Source organism: Geotrypetes seraphini, chromosome 9 (genome assembly GCF_902459505.1).
Source record: "Geotrypetes seraphini chromosome 9, aGeoSer1.1, whole genome shotgun sequence".
In the NCBI taxonomy this organism is placed as follows: domain Eukaryota; kingdom Metazoa; phylum Chordata; class Amphibia; order Gymnophiona; family Dermophiidae; genus Geotrypetes; species Geotrypetes seraphini.
In genome coordinates this window covers 143,906,776-143,924,546 of record NC_047092.1, presented here as the reverse complement: position 1 = coordinate 143,924,546, position 17,771 = coordinate 143,906,776, and the positions used below count along the sequence as shown (strand labels likewise).

The following is a 17,771-nucleotide window of genomic DNA, read 5'->3' as shown; positions in this document are numbered from 1 at the left end:
ACCCCAATCTTCTCTTTCTCTCTCTCTGAGGGCCCCTTTTACAAAGTCGCGGTAGCCGTGGAAATTGCACCAAAGCCCATCTGATTCCTATGGGCTACAGTGTGTTTATCGCGGTTTTGTTAAGGGGGAGGGGGGCCCTAAATTTGTTCCACTAACTTTGGAGCCAAAAGTTCAGCAAAGCAGTTTACAACATAAACATGATCATAAAAAAAGACAGACGTTACACCAGAAAATGTAATATTGGTAGAGGTAACAGGGAAGGGAAGTTTATCAGATGAAATAAAAATAAGCAAAACTCTTGAAAGCTAACAACGGATGTGCGAAGTTGGCCGAAGAAATAGGTGTCACCTACAACTTGTTTGCTACCATTATTTCCACATTCTAGACGAACAATTTTAAACAGCAAAGAAGAACACTATATACTACATTTTCAATAGTGTGCAGGAGGCTTTTTTTTTCCCTTGTTCACCTTTCCGTGGGGTCATTTCCAATAAGGAACAACACGTGGCTGAAACGGGAATGAATATAGGTTGAACTGATCTTAGTTCCACAATTGTTTTGCACAACTGATTAGGTGAAAGTCGTTCATGCCCTTCCTTTAACTTTGTGTATGGGGGATAAGGTCATGGTACATACCTTCAAGTGAAACTGTGCACCCTGGGGCAACTTCCCTCTTCAAGCATTCAAACAGACACAAGCAAAAATCTAATTATTTAGATGCTAATGAACTGCAGGTTGACTCCTAAGGCACTTAAATCGGAAGAAATCATTTTAAAGCAGAACTGTGCCATTCACATTCTGAATTTTCTGTGTCAAGTCAGGTTGACTTTTGTTCAAATTTAAGACGCTGTGAATTTCTTTTAAAAACAGAATTCAAAAGGGAGCATCTGAAAAGGCAACAGCAAATTTTAAAAAGTTACCCTGCTTCATCTAAAACTGATATTTGATAGAAATACTTCATGGATTTTCACATTCCTTTGTGTTCACGTGTGATATTCTCAAGCAAAATTATAATTGGCTAGCATAACTCATATTTTCAAAACAAAGATGTTCCCGCTAATAACACGTGAAAGAAAAATAAATACAAATTAGACTATAGGTTAACTGAGAATAATCAGTACTCAAAATGCCTCGGCCAATGGAGACATAATCCTGCCAAGTTTTGGGCTACAATAATAATCGTATCTGTTGCTTTATCTGTGAATGATCCCCCATCTTACTGAAAAATTAAAGAGAAATCACTTCATAACACAGCATGAAGTTACTTTTCGAGGGGATCTAAAAGATAAGCCAACAGAATATAAAACAAAATCATTTCAATTTTGTTTTCAAAATTCAATTTACATTTCTGGCTTTTATTTCTAACTCTACTTAATGTATTGGTGATTCAATGGTTTTATACGTTTGAAAATGCATTTCAGTACTATATGGGACCTATATATGAAAGTGTGTAAGATATTGCAGTTACTCTGCAGAGATTGCAAACATTAATCTCCACAATAACTATTGGGGGCATTCCCAGTATTTTTGAGACAGTTGTTAGACACTTAATACAGGAAAAAATCAACTCTCACATGTTAGTTATATGGAAAATAATGCACAAAACTGTATAGTTAGCTTAGCTACAGTTTTGAAGGTGGCTCTGCATTATCTGCCATTTTAACAGCAACTATAACTGTTAGGTCCAGTCCCCACCCAAAAATACTAATGTCCATATTAACACTTTAACAAGGGAATTATGGTTTACTAACAGTTAATTTACTGTATAACTGTTAGCACTGGCCTGCTCTGTTAATGCATGGTAAGTCCTTTCAGCTTAATAAATAGGCCCTATGTTTTCTAAATATAAATTTAGGGCTCATGTAGTAAATATATGCATGTGCTATGTTCTAACTGCAAAACTAAATGTGTGGTAAGTTCAAAAGCCTTGTGTTAGATATTGTGGGCATGTCCAGCACGGACCATGCCATGTTTACTTATATCATTTGGAAATCTGAATTTAGTTTTGGTTAAAGTTAATATTAAAACAAAATGTCTCTAGTGACTGTACTTTCAGGACATTTTTCTCCACTGAAATCCAAGAAGTCCTTTTACAGAGCTGCAATAAAAAGTGGCCTTAGCACACCCTTATGTGGGTTCTACCCATATGCCAAGGCTATTTTTTATCATAGCCAGAAAATGGCTGATTTTCTATTTCTTCTATTAATGACCATGCACTAATGTTGCCATTAGCACGTAGCCATTAAAAAGAATTATCACATGAGCACTTACTGACACCTACTTTGTAGGTGGTAAGGCCCCGATTCCATAAATGAAGCCTAAAGCTAGGTGCATGGATTGGCACGCCTAGCTGATCAAGATGCATAACTTATTTAAAAGGTTTAATTGAGGCAATTAACAACTCGTAATTGATGTTAATTGCACTCTGTTGGATGGTAGGCACCTACCACTTTGAGGTAGGCGCCTAGTCCAAGGCAACAACCAGAAAATAGATGTGGTTGGGGAGGGGGGGGGGGGCAGATTCTGGGCATGTTTTTCATCTAGGTGGCTGTTTTGGACTTAGGCACACTCATTTAGACCAAGAAAACCCTGGCATAATTAGGGTGCACCTAAGGTTCGGATGCTCACTGACACCTAAGCTCACTTCAGTTGCCTCTATGTGCGATTCTATAAAGTGCGCCTAACTTTTACAGAATTGTGCTTAGTGCCGCACTACTCAGCGTCTAACTTTGAGGCATCATTTATAGAATGTTCCCGGAAGGGCTCATGCGGTAATCCCACACTAACCGGAAGGAACCAGGCGAAAGAGAGTGACCTGCAATCAGATGGCTGGATAGGTTGGAACAAGACCATGGGGATGACGCTGGAGGACCTTTCCAGACTAGCACATAACCGATTTCTTTTTAAGATCCACAATTCATCAAGTCGCTAGGACTCGAGCACGAGTCGATGGCGCCTATCAACAACAAATGTGGATGTGCTGATTAACATAGGAATGCTTACTCTGTCCCTAGACATGCCCCCCCCCAACAAAAATTCCAAAATAATTTTTAGTGCATGGGTAGCGTGATTGGTATATCAAGCTCTGTTAACAGCTAAGGGGTCCTTTTACTAAGGCGTGATAACCAATTTAGCGCGCGCTTATCAATTTAGCATGCGCTAAAGATTAGCGTACGCTAAATGCTAAGGCATCCATTAGGTTCTATAGGTGCCTTAGCATTTAGTGCATGCTAAATCAATTAGTGCGTGCTAAATCAGTTAGCGCACCTTAGTAAAAAAAAACCTAAATAATCCACAACAACAAGGTAAAACACCCCACGTAGGATAAACCAGAGCAAGAAAACAAGTGTGCACAGTCCCCTCCCCACTTATTTTCATGCTCTGAACTAACTAAATAAAACATAAGAACATAAGAATAGCCTTACTGGGTCAGACCAATGGTCTATCAAGCCCAGTAGCCCATTCTCACAGTGGCCAATCTTGTCCCTAATACCTGGTCAAAACCCAAGGAGTAGCAACATTCCAGGATCTCAAAGAATAGCAAGATTCCAGAACCCCAATGAGAGCAACATTCCAGAGCTGAGATTGTGATGTCATAATGCCTCAATCCACAGTGCCTCAGAGCCAACCTCATCAGTGATGTTACAATGGCTTAATTGTCCTAAACTTGGCTCACGTAAGAACATAATACTGGGTCAGAACAATGGTCCATCAAGCCCAGTAGCCCATTCTCACGGTGGCCAATCCAGGTTACTACTACCTGGCCAAAACCCAAGGAGTAGCAATATTCCATGCTACCGATCCAGGGCAAGCAGTGGCTTCTGCCCATGTCTTTCTCAATAGCAGACTATGGACTTTTCCTCCAGGAACATGTCCAAACCTTCTTAAAACCAGCTACGCTCGCCACTCTTACCACAACCTACTGCAAGATGCCTGAGCACATCCTATAACAAACCATTTTAAGCTGTGGTAAGCACATGTTAGCGCTTTTTGCAGCGTAGTAAAAGGACCCCTAAGTTAGGTAGAGGAAGCGCTGTCTAGGGGATTCCTATAAGAAAAGTCATGAGACCTCATCTGGAGTACTGTGTGCAATTCTGGAGGCCACATTACAGTAAAGATGTGCGCAGAATTGAATCGGTTCAGCGGACAGCCACCAGGATGATCTCGGGGCTCAAGGGTCTCTCGTACGAAGAGAGACTGAACAAATTGCAGCTCTACACTCTCGAGGAACGTAGGGAGAGGGGAGACATGATCGAAACATTTAAGTACCTCACGGGACGTGTCGAAGTGGAAGATGATATTTTCTTTCTCAAGGGACCCTCGGCCACAAGAGGGCACCTGCTCAAACTCAGGGGCAGAAAATTTCATGGTGACACCAGAAAGTATTTCTTCACAGAGAGAGTGGTTGATCATTGGAACAAGCTTCCAGTGCAGGTGATCGAGGCAGACAGCGTGCCAGACTTTAAGAATAAATGGGATACCCATGTAGGATCCCTACGAGGGTCAAGATAAGGAAACTGGGTCATTAGGGCATAGACAGGGGGTGGGTAAGCAGAGTGGGCAGACTTGATGGGCTGTAGCCCTTTTCTGCCGTCATCTTCTATGTTTCTATGTTTCAAATGAACTACTGAGGCAACAGAAATTTGAACACAGGAAAAGTAGCATATTTCACAATGAAATGCTCTTTCCCTTCTATGGTCATGGCTCATGATATCCAGGGGTCCTGTTTTCAAGCAAATTTTGCTGCAGGCACAGAATGGATGAAATCCATTTTGACAGTCTCCAACTCTGACAAAATTGTGATGTGTAAGCCAACATAAATACTTTTCAGACACATCATTGTGCACGCTGCATGCTGAACGCTCTCCGTTCATCTCTTCGTCCAATTCATGCGATGGAAACATTACTTCAAGAGCAGAATGGCATTAGGTTAATAAAATGAGTTGGTTTTTCTGAACCATATAATTTTGGTACTATCAACATCTTAGTTGAAATATTGAAACCGGAGAATGATTCCAAAATGTCTTTTGGCAGATTAAGTTAATGACTACAGAGCTGGCATTCTTAGTTTACAAAACTGGAATTTTTGCATCTGATACAATAATGATTTCAGAAGACGCATTGAATTAAAACAAACTGCTGAAGAAGCAAATCTGGTTTCAAACTTGATTACATTTTGTACACTAGGGAGATAATTTAATGATTGTTTGCATGAGTAATAAGTACACACATGCTTTTTCTTTGGCCAGATTCTGTGAAAATGTACTTAGTTTCACTTTGAAAATTACCCATAACAAATGGGCACTTGTGTTTCCATCTCTTCTTTGGGGGCAACTCAATCAACAGAGAAAAGCAAATCAAAACTACTATTTCAAAAGAATATAGTTACTTTTTTGTACTCATATTAGAGGACCACAAACAAATCAATTCAATCTTCATGTTCTCTATTTTTATTTTAAGGAGGAAAAGACCTCAGATCATTGAGAATCTATTATTCTAGAGAGCTTGTGATAGGGGAATGTTTGGCCCAGTGGTTAAGGCTATAGCTTCAGCACCCAGAAGTTGTGGGCTCAAACCCACACTGCTCCTTGTGACCCTGGGCAATTCACTTAATCCCCCCCCCCCATTGCCCCAGGTACATTTGATAGATTGTTAGCCCACCAGGACAGACAGGAAAAAATGCTTGAGTATCTGAATAAAATCCATGTAAACCATTCTGAGCTCCCCTGGGAGAATGGTATAGAAAATTAAATAAATGAGATGCTTTTCCTCTCTTAATAAAACCAGAGAATATGAATTTGTTTATGGTCTTCTAAAACTAGTGGAGTAGCCTAATGGTTAGAGGAGTGGGCTGAAAACCAGGGGGTTCATAGACAACGGCGCGAAAGACAAAGGCGCGCCCGGACAATTGAGCACAGCGCGGAGGCGCGCGCCGCTCAAAATTACTGTTTTTAGGGGCTCCGACGGGGGTTTTTGTTGGGGAACCCCCCCACTTTACTTAATAGACATCGCGCCAGCGTTATAGGGGGTTTGGGGGGTTGTAACCCCCCACATTTTACTGTAAACTTAACTTTTTCCCTAAAAACAGGGAAAAAGTGAAGTTTTCAGTAAAATGTGGGGGGTTACAACCCCCCACAACGCCCCCACCACGCGGCGCGATGTCTATTAAGTAAAGTGAGGGGTTCCCCCCCACACACCCCCGTCGGAGCCCTAAAAACAGTAATTTTGAGCGGCGCGCGCCTCCGCACTGCGCTCAATTGTCTGGGCGCGCCTTTGTCCCGGCGCGCTTTTGACCTGACACCAATCAGGGAAGCCCAGTTCAAATCCTACTGTGGTTCCCTGTGATCTTGGGCAACTCTTTTAACCCTCTAGAACAGGGATGTCTAACCTCAGTCCTCGCCAGGTCGGGTTTTCAGGATATCCCCAATGAATATGCATGAAACCTATTGCATACAATGAATCTTACGTAAATTCATTTGGGATATCCTGAACTCCTGACTGAATTGTGGCCCTCGAGGACAGAGATTGGACAACCCTGCTCCAGAAACTCAGGTACAAGCTTACAGTAGATTGTGAACCCTCCAGGGACAGGGGAATACCTATTGCACCTGAATGTAACTTGCTTTGAGCTACAACTGAAAAAAGCATGATCAAAATAAATAAATGCTTATGTTGTTGAGTTTTATAAATTGTACCTCAAAAGTCGACATCAAGTGCTGTTCTATAAAAGTTGCTCTATGTTGTGCATACTTTGTAGAATAATAGAGTCAATACCCATACCCAAAGTTAAGCACTGGAATTTACCTTTTCAGTTGCACACTAGAGAAGAACACGGGGACAAATTTTTCCCCGTCCCCTTGTGAACTCATTTTCCTGTCCCGTTCCGGCGAATTCTTTTTCTGTCCCTGCCCCATTCCTGCAAGTTCTATCCTCATCTGCACAAGCCTCAAACACTTTAAAATCATAAGTAGCAACATTCTAGAGCTCAGATTGTGATGTCATAATGCTTCATTCCACCAATGCCTAAGCTCTGTCCTCATCTGCACAAGCCTCAAACACTTTAAAATCATAAGTAGCAACATTCTAGAACTCAGATTGTGATGTCATGCCTCATTCCACCAATGCCTAAGCTCTGTCCTCATCTGCACAAGCCTCAAACACTTTAAAATCATAAGTAGCAACATTCTAGAGCTCAGATTGTGATGTCATAATGCCTCATTCCACCAATGCCTAAGCTCTGCCCTCATCTGCACAAGCCTCAAACACTTTAAAATCCTAAGTAGCAACATTCTAGAGCTCAGACTGTGATGTCATAATGCCTCATTCCACCAATGCCTAAGCTCCGTCCTCATCTGCACAAGCCTCAAACACTTTAAAATCATAAGTGTTCGAGGCTTGTGCAGTTAAGGCAGAGCTTACAGGAATGGGACAGGGACAGCAACAAAACTCCCGGGGACGGGACGGAGAAATTGAGTTCCTGTGGGTACAGGGAAAAATTTGGCCCTGTGTCATTATCTAGAGGATTTAGGTGCGAGGTGTTATAGGATAGTGCGCAAGAAGAGACACATGCAAATTCCAATTACTGCCAATGAAGTGCAATTGTTGAGCGTTAAGGCTTATTCATTCTTGTTTGATAGCTTATTTACCAATTTAGTTATGCATACATCTTGACACTGCACCTAAATTTCACTGCCGATCTTTCAGCACCATATGTAGAATCCAGGGGGTGAGTGAAGATTCCACCCTCACTTAGCTCCTAGGAATGCATCTCCTAACCCACCATTGATCCAGCTACAAAATAAGTACCTAGAAACATAGATGCATGATGGCAGATAAAGGCCATACAGTCTGCCCATCCACAGAATCCACTATGTACTGTATAATCCACTTTGATTGTAACCACAGAAAGGCAGTCGTATATCCAAATCCCATTCTGTTTCCATTTCCTTTTCTCTTCTTTAAGGCAGGTTGATGCATTCATGCACTTTTTATTCTCTTATTTGATGGGTAATTGTGTAAAAGCTCATTTCTGCAGGTAAAATTACCTGCAGAATGAACTCTTAAAAATTTGTCTGTCCTGTGTGTGGGTAAAAATGATCATGTGCAGCGTTACCTTGAGGTTGAGGATGTATTATAGAGGGCTGAGTTGGAGAGGAGTTTATGTTAATATGCATACAACTGGCACAGCATAGGTGTCGAAACAGGGGGCGGCCACAGGTACCAGGCCTCCCCCCCAAATTGGCGATCTGAGGTTCAGAAGAGTTATGGCTTTCTCCTCCCCAGCTGCTGTCATTATAAACCTTCGGGCAGCTGTCTGCAGCAATGAGTGAGCCTGCTGCCGTCAGCCTGCCCCGGAAGTCTTCATTCTGCAGCACCCCGCCTTTGCGGAAACAGGAAGTTGCTGTAGAATGAAGATTTCCGGGGTAAACTGATGGCAGCAGGCTCACTTGCTGCTTATGGCTGCCCGAAGAGTTAAAATGACAGCGGCCGGGGAGGAGGGGGGGGGGAGCCAGGAGCTGGAGAGGTCTAGGACGCAGCTTTTGGGCCTCCCCAAACAAAAAGCGTTCTGCTGCCTATGTATGCACATACTTGACTTCAGAGCAATTCTGCACATCATCTGGCATGTGTAAATGTGTGCTCTTTATTTTCTGGGAGAGGGGGGGGTGTGACTGCATTATGTTCTTGTTTTTCATCAATTTATTTTAGATTGTAAAATATCCTGAAGGGTGTGCAGTTTGAATGGTGGTCTGGCAAATTCTTACAATAAAAAGAAAATAATAAAAGAAAAATTATGTATGGAATCTCAGGTTGAATATCCAGCAGAAACCACATAGTGGAACATCTGCTTGCACTTTTCTCAAATATGGATATTTATACAATTTTTCCCATAGGAACCATTTATTAAACCGTGCAAAGGTTTCGCAGTTACATTGTGAAAACTGCAAAGCCTCTGCAGCAACTGTTGGGCTGGGCTCGCATATTGCTCTAAATTAATGCAGAGAAAAATTATTTATATACATTAATATATTGCACAAAATCCGATGTGTGTAGCTAAACCTGTTGCAGTAGCATTAACTGCACCAGTTTATCTGCTATGTTAATAGTTCATGTAATGCCATGTTAACTGTATGTTGCACTCGCTGCCTATTCTCTGCCCATTCTCCTCTCTGTTCCACTGTAGTTGTTAACGTGCAAAGTACTGTGCAGGAACTATTAATGCACTTCATTCACTGTTGTGTTAACTTTTAACTCAGCTTAGTAAGGACGCTGCATAATGTTTATCTAGTGAAGTCCTTACTCAGACCAGCCAATAATTTAGGGCACTCGCTATTAAACTGTAGATTATGCAAACTGGAAAAATAAATTTAATACCTGAGTAATATTCTCTGTCACTGTAGGTAATGGGACTGCTAACTAACCATGGTGGCGTACCGCATCAACCTCAAAATGATTATGCCCTTTCACCTTTGACTGGAGGCCTTGAACCATCCACCGCCGTGTCAGCTAGCTGCAGTCAGAGACTTGAGCATATGAAAAATTTAGACAGCCTTCCTACATCTCAGTCCTACTGCCCAGCAACTTACAGCACCGCAGGTTACAGCATGGACCCTGTCACAGGATATCAGTACGGACAATATGGACAAAGTGAGTATCGTTGGGATCTCCATTTTGGCCTGACATTAGCTCCTCCTCCTTCTTCAGGTTTCCAGCTTAATCTCATGGTCTAATCCGGTGGTCTCAAACTCAAACCTTTTGCAAGGCCACATTTTGGGATTTGTTAGTACTTGGAAGGCCTCAGAAAAAATAGTTAATGTCTTACTAAAGAAATAACAATTTTGCATGAGGTAAAACTCTTTATAGTTTATAAATCTTTCCTTTTGGCTAAGTCTTAATAATAATATTGTCATTTATAGCTAAAGAGACATATGATCAAGAAACTGTTTTATTTTACTTTTGTGATTATGATAAACATACCGAGGGCCTCAAAATAGTACCTGGCGGGCCGCATGTGGCCCCTGGGCCGCGAGTTTGAGACCACTGGTCTAATCCAATGTCTGTCAAACTGTGTGCCACAGTGCAGTGGTGTGCCCCGAAGAGATTCTGGGTGTGCCACGAGAGATTCCAGAATTTTAATTTATTTCTAAAAATCCCCTTAATAAATATACACTAGAATAGATGATATGTACATCATGCACACAAGAGTCTGTCAATGTTATGAGCGTCTGTGTGGGTAAGGATACAACTGCCCAGACAAGCATCATTCTTTGACGTGATTGGTCCTTGAAAACCAATGGCAAGTAATTATATTTTTGTTTTTGTATGCAGTAGTTATCCTAACTTGAGCAACAAAGCAATCACAGCTTTGTTACCATTTGAGCTCTGACAAAAATAAAATAAAAAAAAAAAAAGAGAAAGACTGCAGATGGTGGTTGAGCATTGGAGCGGTTACCACCGCTGCTGGCGCTATAACCCGTGCTATGCACTCGTAAAAGAGGGAGGATAAAGGATTTATATAAATAACTGTCAAATTTAATTTTTTGTTGCAATTTTATAATTTGAATTATAATGTGCCGTGAAAAACGTTTGCTCTGTTTAGTGTGCCAGAGCTAAAAAAAAAGTTTGAGGCCCTCTTTTACAAAGGCGTGCTACCCGTTTTAGCATGGATTTAGCGCATGCTAAATCAACGCATGCGCTAACCGCTAACACGTCCATAGGATAACATGCACGTGTTAGTGTTTGGCGCATGTTTAGCACGCATCAAAAAGCTTAGCGCACCTTTGTAAAAGAGGGGCTGAGAGGCACTGGTCTAATGCATTTGTCACAGAGGTCCACCCATTTAGGAGTAGCCTAATGGTAAGTGGCGTGGAGTGGACTGGGTAACGGGGTTTGATTACCACTGCAGCTCCTTTGGACTCTGAACAAATCACTTGACAATTCATTGTCCCAAGTACAAAAGTTAGATTTTGAGTCCACTGGGGACAAAGAAAGTACCCGCATGCAATAAACATAAACCACTTTGGTTATACCACAGAAAGTCAGTATATGAAATTTATGGCCTTTAACCCTTTGTTGGTCTGACCATGTATCTATATGCGCAAACATAGACGTATGGATAGAAAAAGGATCACAATCTATGAAACACAAGCTTGAATGTAGAAAAAAATTACTGTTCTATAACAAACATTCAAAACATAATTCACCACACTGCGGACTAGAAGTCAGATAAGATTCATTAAATCATCCCACTGGAGCACAAAATGGAGAAAGCCAGAAACACAAAGGATCAGCCACAAACAAAGTAGGGGGAGAGGGATGGGGGTGCATCCTATAATCTTATCTTTCCTCATATACCACGTCATCCCCATTTATATTGAAGCTCACCACAGTTGACAATAAGATTTAGATTAGCCGATCAACTAATCAAATTGAACTGAAGTTGTGGGTTCAAATCCCATGCTGCTCCTTGTGACCCTGAGCAAGTCATTTAATCCTCCATTGCCCCAGGTACATTAGATAGAATGTGAGCCCACTGGGACAGAGAGGGAAAAAATGCTTGAGTACTGAATATAAACCATTTAGGCTATAAGTGGTATATAAATAAAATAAATAATTGTTTATGAAATGTTGAATAAGAGTTGCATTTTCTTTTTTTTTTAAGGTCAAATAATTTTTATTAATTTTGTAATAGTATACAAATATTAAATAAAACATGAAACAATCTGATTATACAACGCATAAGTATTATATATCTATAATAATAAAACGCTAAGCGTGCATGCGCACTCTTACCAGCGTGTTCCCTGATCCCTAATCTGTAGGTCTGTGGCTGGCAAGAGTGCGCATGCGCTTACAAAGTTCCATCTGTCGCAGACCCTATACTCCACGGCCGAAGTCGATGTAGGCGGCATATTTCACGGCCGAAGTTGACATACTCCACGGCTGAAGTTTACGAAGGCGGGGATTGAGCCGTGGCGGCAAATTTAAATGACCGAAGTTGACGGTTGTCACTCAGATCAGGAGTGAGCAGCTTTTCAAACCCCCCCAGCACCGCCGCCGCTGCACCTTTTCAAACCCTCCTCCCCAGCACTGCTGCCATTGTTGGTACCTTTTTTTTAACAGCCTGGTGGTCCAGCGGTAACCCTCCCTCGCTCGACGGCTCTCACTCAGGTTAGGAGCGAGGATGTGAAGAGCAAGCTTATGCGCTCCCGCTTCGGCCCGCCACTTGCTCCTCACATCCATACTCCTAATCTGAGTATGAGAGCCATCTAGCGAGGACAGGAGAGATTTTTTAAAAGGGACGGGGTATTTTTATTTTTTAAAATTCCCTTGACGGTTGTTGGTTGTTTTTTGTTATTTTTCTGTGCCAGACCGCGTGAAGGGAGGAGGGGGGTTGGGGGAAATGCTGCTGCTGCTGCACAGGAACCTGGAGGGGAAGGGAAATACTGCTTCTGTTGCTGCACAGGGAAGTGGGGTGGGGGGGAGGAAAATGCTGCTGCACAGGGAAATGGAAGGGGAGGGAATGCTGCTGCAGCTGCACATGTAAGTGGGGTGGGGGAGGGAAATGCTGCTGCACAGGGAAATGGAGGGGGAGGAAATGCTGCTGCGGCTGCTGCACAGGGAATGGGGGGAGAGAAATGCTGTTGCTGCTGCATAGGGGAGTAGGGTGGGGGAGGGAAATGCTGCTGCACAGGGAAATGGAGGGGAAGGAATGCTGCTGCTGTACAGGAAAGTGGGGTGGGGGAAATGCTTCTGCACAGAGAAATGGAGGGGGAGGGAATGCTACATAGAGGGCAGGGAGAGCGGCAGATAGAAAGAAAGAAAGAAAGACAGACAGTGGGAGGGAGGGAGACAGAAAGAAAAGAAGAAAGACACAGGGGCAGGAAGAGGGACAGAAAGACAGACAGAGAAAAGGGCCCAGGGAGAGAGAAATACAGCAGGATGTAGAGAGACAGAAAGAAAGACAGACATATATTCTAGCACCCATTAATGTAACAGGCTTAAAGACTAGTATATATATCTATATCTACTATAATAAAACCCTAAGCACGCATGCACACTCTTACTTCCGTGATCCGTATATCCATGGCCAGCAAGAGTGCGCATGCGCGCTTCGACCCCCCTTCACTCACTGTAAGGAAGGAAGGCAGTTCGTTGTCGTTGACCCCCACCCCACCGCAACCAAACCCCCGTTGAGCCTCCCATCCGCCCCTCCCACCGCGAAACGACCACAACCTTCCGCATGTTTCCATCTCCCCCCGCCACTACCGCCGCAGTGCAGCCGAGCCCTCGGACCCTCCCATCCGCCCCTCCCACCGCGAGACGATCTACAAACCTCCCGGCACCAGCAGCGTCCCCAGCACTTTAAACACGCTGCTTTGCAGCCTACTGCCGATTTCCTCTGCCGCGTCCCTGATGACATCATCAGAGACAGAGACGTGGCAGAGGAAATCGGCAGTAGAAGGCCGCGAAGCAGCGTGTTTAAAGTGCTGGGGACGCTGCTGGTGCCGGGAGGTTTGTAGATCGTCTCACGGTAGAAGGGGGATGAGAGGGTCAATGGGGTCAGCTGCACGGGGCGGTAGTGGCGGGGGTGTATGTGCTGCTTAACGGTTCTACTGCACAGGGTGATGGGAGGAAGGGAGGGAAAGAAAAATGCCGGCTTCTACTGTACAGGGGGAATGGGGGGGGGGAGGTAGAAATTGAAAGATGCTGCTCAATGGTTCTACTGCACAGGGGTATGGGAGGCAGGCAGGCAGACAGTCTGGCTTTGGGAGTGGGGGTGGGACAAAGTCTGGAAGGCAGTGAGGGGGACATAGGAAGGAGGCACTGGGGGCACTAGACATAGGAAGGGGCACTGAGGGCACTAAGGACATAGGAGGCACTGGGGGTACTAAGGACATGGGAAGGAGACACTGGGGGCACTAAGGACACAGGACGGATGCACTGGGGGCACTGAGGACATGGGAAGGAGGCACTGGGGGTACTATGGACACAGGACAGAGGCACTGGGGCACTAGGAATGTAGGAAGGGGTACTAAGGACATGGGAAGGAAGCACTGGGGGCACTAAGGACATAGGAAGGGGCACTGAGGGCACTAAGGACATAGTAGGCACTGAGGGCACTAAGGACACGGGAAGGAGACACTGGGGGACACTAAGGACACAGGGTGGGTGCATTGGGGGCACTAAGGACATAGGAAAGAGCACTAAGGACATAAAAGGCACTGAGGGACTAAGAACATAGGAAGGGGTACTAAGGACATAGGAAGGGGGCCATGGAGAGACAGGCCTGCATGGTGCAACAGAGAAATACAGGCAGGAGACTGAGACAGAGACAGAAAGAAAAATAGATAGACACGTATTATCGGCCAATGGCATACTTGCAATCATCCACATGCATAAGAGCTTCCAACGAGCAACACATATAAAATTAAGTTAAGGGGAAGTGATCAATACAATCTTTTAACAAAATATTCTGGAGAAACTATTTATCAATGGTCTAAAGCACAATATAATTGAACCGGGCTCCAAATTTTAAGGAAAGAACTAGTGGTATGATGTTTTTCTGCTATTACATTTTCAAACTTGGTAGTAATACATACTATAATCCACCATGCAATGAATTCTACCTTAGATAAATTCTTCCAGCAATGCAATATATTTTTGATAGCCAAAAACAATAGGATATTAAACAAACGTGCATTAGGCTCCGATAGAGGTTGCATAAGAGTTACATTTTCTTAACTGAAGTGGTAAGCCATTCCAAAGGGAAGTCAATATGAAAGAGACAGATTGTTTGACCTGATCCTTAGATTGGACTCCCTTAACTGAAGGAAATATTAATGAAAATAACAAAGCAGATCTACAATATCTTTGTCCTGATAAATAGAATGTCAAAGGTTCAATCTGATGATTGTACATACACACACCCTACACTAAAACATCTGTCCTACATACCTTGCAGAGAAGCACATGCATGCAAATACCCTGTACACACACGCATATATATATATACATAGACACACACACTCCCCACCAATTCACACATCTACAAACTTTTCAGAAACACAAATATTTATATCCGTTCTGAGCTCCCTGGGGAGGACAGGATATAAAATAAATAAATATATCCTCCTATGGACGAATACCAGCCTAAACGCTGGATTCTGTAACCGGTATTTGTCAAAAACAACACCAGTTACAGAATTCATCCCCCCCCAACTATCACGGCAGCAGAAATGGCTCATCTCCCCTGCCGCGATAGCGATACCACCAAGTGCCGCCAAACGTGGCACTTAAGTTGGGATTGCTATCACAGCAGGAGAGTTGAGCCATCTCTCCTGCAGCGATCCACCCTTCCCCCCAATCGGATCAGGCAGGAGGGAGCCCAAGCCCTCCTGCCCCAGCGACCCCTCCTCGACAATTATCCGGGCAGGAGGGAGGCCAAGCCCTCCTGCTCCAGTGACCCCCCCACTCCCACTTAGATACGGGCAGGAGGGATCCCAGACCCTTCTGCCCTGACGCAGCCCCCCCACGACTGCCCCCCCGAACCCCTGATCGGCCCGCTGAACACCCCCACCCACCGACCCACGAGACTCCCCCGCCGACCCTGCGACACCACCCCCCCACCCCGGACACCCCCCTTACCTTAAAGAAAAGTTGGCCGGACAGATGGGTCCCAAGTCCGTCCGTCTGGCAGGCCCGCCATGCCTTAGAGCCTAATTGGCCCATGTGCCTCAAACCCCGCCCACAGATGGGGCCTGAGGCGCTTGGACCAACTGGAATAGGCCCAGTAGCCTTAGGCCCCTCCTCTGGGCAGGGCCTTATACCCCATTTATGAGTTGTGAAAACTGAGGGCCCTCTCCCACCGCACATATAATTTTGGTGTACAATTTCATTTTGTGTTTCGCTGCTGTTTTAGTCAAATAAAGGGAGAGATATTGTGGTCTCTGGTGAATTAAAGAAGCAGACTGATTTACCTACATAGAAGAAACAATTGCAGCAGTACCTACTGCTTGAGGCATTTGCTTAATTTTGACTGTTGTCTGATCAATGAAACTGTTCTGGATTTTTTTGTCAGGAAACTCAATGGAGCATATGTATATTTTTTTATTTATTTATAGAATTTTACAATATTTCCAAGCATATACATCTTGTACAGTAAAGTGAGATCAATCAACATATTGAACTAAAATTCCAAAATTAATTTTACTACAAGGAAATACTAATCTAGCTGATCTCACACTAGTCCTCAATATTATTGGATCCATGATTAAGAGCAGAACATATATAATTCAAATTAATTAAATAAGAAAAATCCTTATCTGACTAAAGTGCAAGGGACTAACTTTCCATGGACGTTGTTATTCCTTTTTCAAGACGTTTCATTGAGAGAAAACTAATCAATTGAGATGGCTCTGTAAATATATACTTCAATGATGAATATCTAACTACACATTTACATGGATATCTCAAAAAGAAAATACCCCCTATTTGAGTCACTCCAGGTTTTAGAATTAAAAATTCTTTCCTTCATTTTTGAGTCTCTCTAGAGACATCAGGGAAAATCTGAATATGCTGCCCCAGGAAGTCTTTGGACCTATTTTTAAAGAAAAGTTTTAATATCCAATCCTTGTCTGGAGCCAAAGCAACGGACAACAAGAGAGTAGCTGGAACAGCCAGTTCTCTATCTGATTGTTCCAGTATTACCGAAATGTCCAGTGACCTCTCCCGGGGTTCCTCAATTTTTTGTTCTTCTTTGAATTGGGTCTTAGCAGGTAGGTAATACACTCTTGTAAGAGGAGGTAAGGAGTTTTTAGGAATTTCCAAAATTTCCATAAAATATCTTTTCACCATTTCTCTAGGAGAAGTTGACAGGATCTTTGGAAAATTTATAAATCTCAAATTATTTATTCGACCATTATTCTCCTGCACTTCCAGCTTCTTCCTGAGTAATATATTATCTTTAACCAGCATATCTTGATTTTGTTTCAATAACATTAGCTCCTTATTTGTATTTTGTGTCTCTGTTTTAAATTGTAACATGTCCTGCTTTAAAACTTTTATTTCTTCCTTTTGTTCTTTTAATTCTTTATCCAAACTTTTTATTTGAGGATTTAAGGAATTCCCCAAATTCACTACCAAGTCCCATAATGCTTCGAGTGTGACTGTAGGAGGTTTTGTAGGTGAGAAAAGTTGTAATGGTGTAGTATCTAAATGATCTGAAATTAGCTTTACCTCAGTGACGTCTTGTATTCCCCCAACCTCTGCTGTCCCGGTCGCAAGTCCTTGCAGAGAGATCATTCCACTCTGCGTTGTCATATTCGGCGAGCCCTCCATACTTGCCTCTGTGGACAAAGAAAAAAACACCTCCTCAGGTGGATTCTGGTCCCGTGGGGAGCTGGCAGCTTGCGGCGTCGGTTGAAGGGGTGGCGTCCTAACGTCGGGGCTGAGAGTGATATCATGCTCAGGGGAACCCACCGCACTACTCTCCGGCGGTGTCCCCAATGAGCTAGGACCCGACCCTTCTTGTTCCCGTTGTAGGCGTCGGAGAAAATCATCAATAGTAACCACTGGGGTTAAGGGTCGCCGGGAGGCTCCTCCGGTATTCCTTCCTCGTCTTTTCGACATTATTGGAAAAGAAAGACTTCAACGACGTCCTCACTACAGCAGACATGGGATAAACATCTTAGATCCAATAGTAGGGAGCAGGATCCGAGCCGGTTCTATGTGCCCCAAATAAAAGTTGCCCACTATCGGCTCCTGGACTCCAC

The 17,771-nt window shown here is 43.4% G+C and overlaps 1 protein-coding gene across 3 annotated transcripts in view; it reads left to right on the top strand.

The window, feature by feature from the left end:
• PAX3 (paired box 3) overlaps positions 1-17,771 on the top strand; it is a 203,649-nt gene that overhangs the window by 182,376 nt on the left and 3,502 nt on the right. For all 3 annotated transcript variants that reach the window (XM_033958762.1, XM_033958760.1, XM_033958761.1), the window contains one exon: positions 9,399-9,645. In XM_033958762.1, the coding sequence (XP_033814653.1) occupies positions 9,399-9,645 (247 nt within the window). The remainder of the gene's footprint in view (positions 1-9,398; positions 9,646-17,771) is intronic.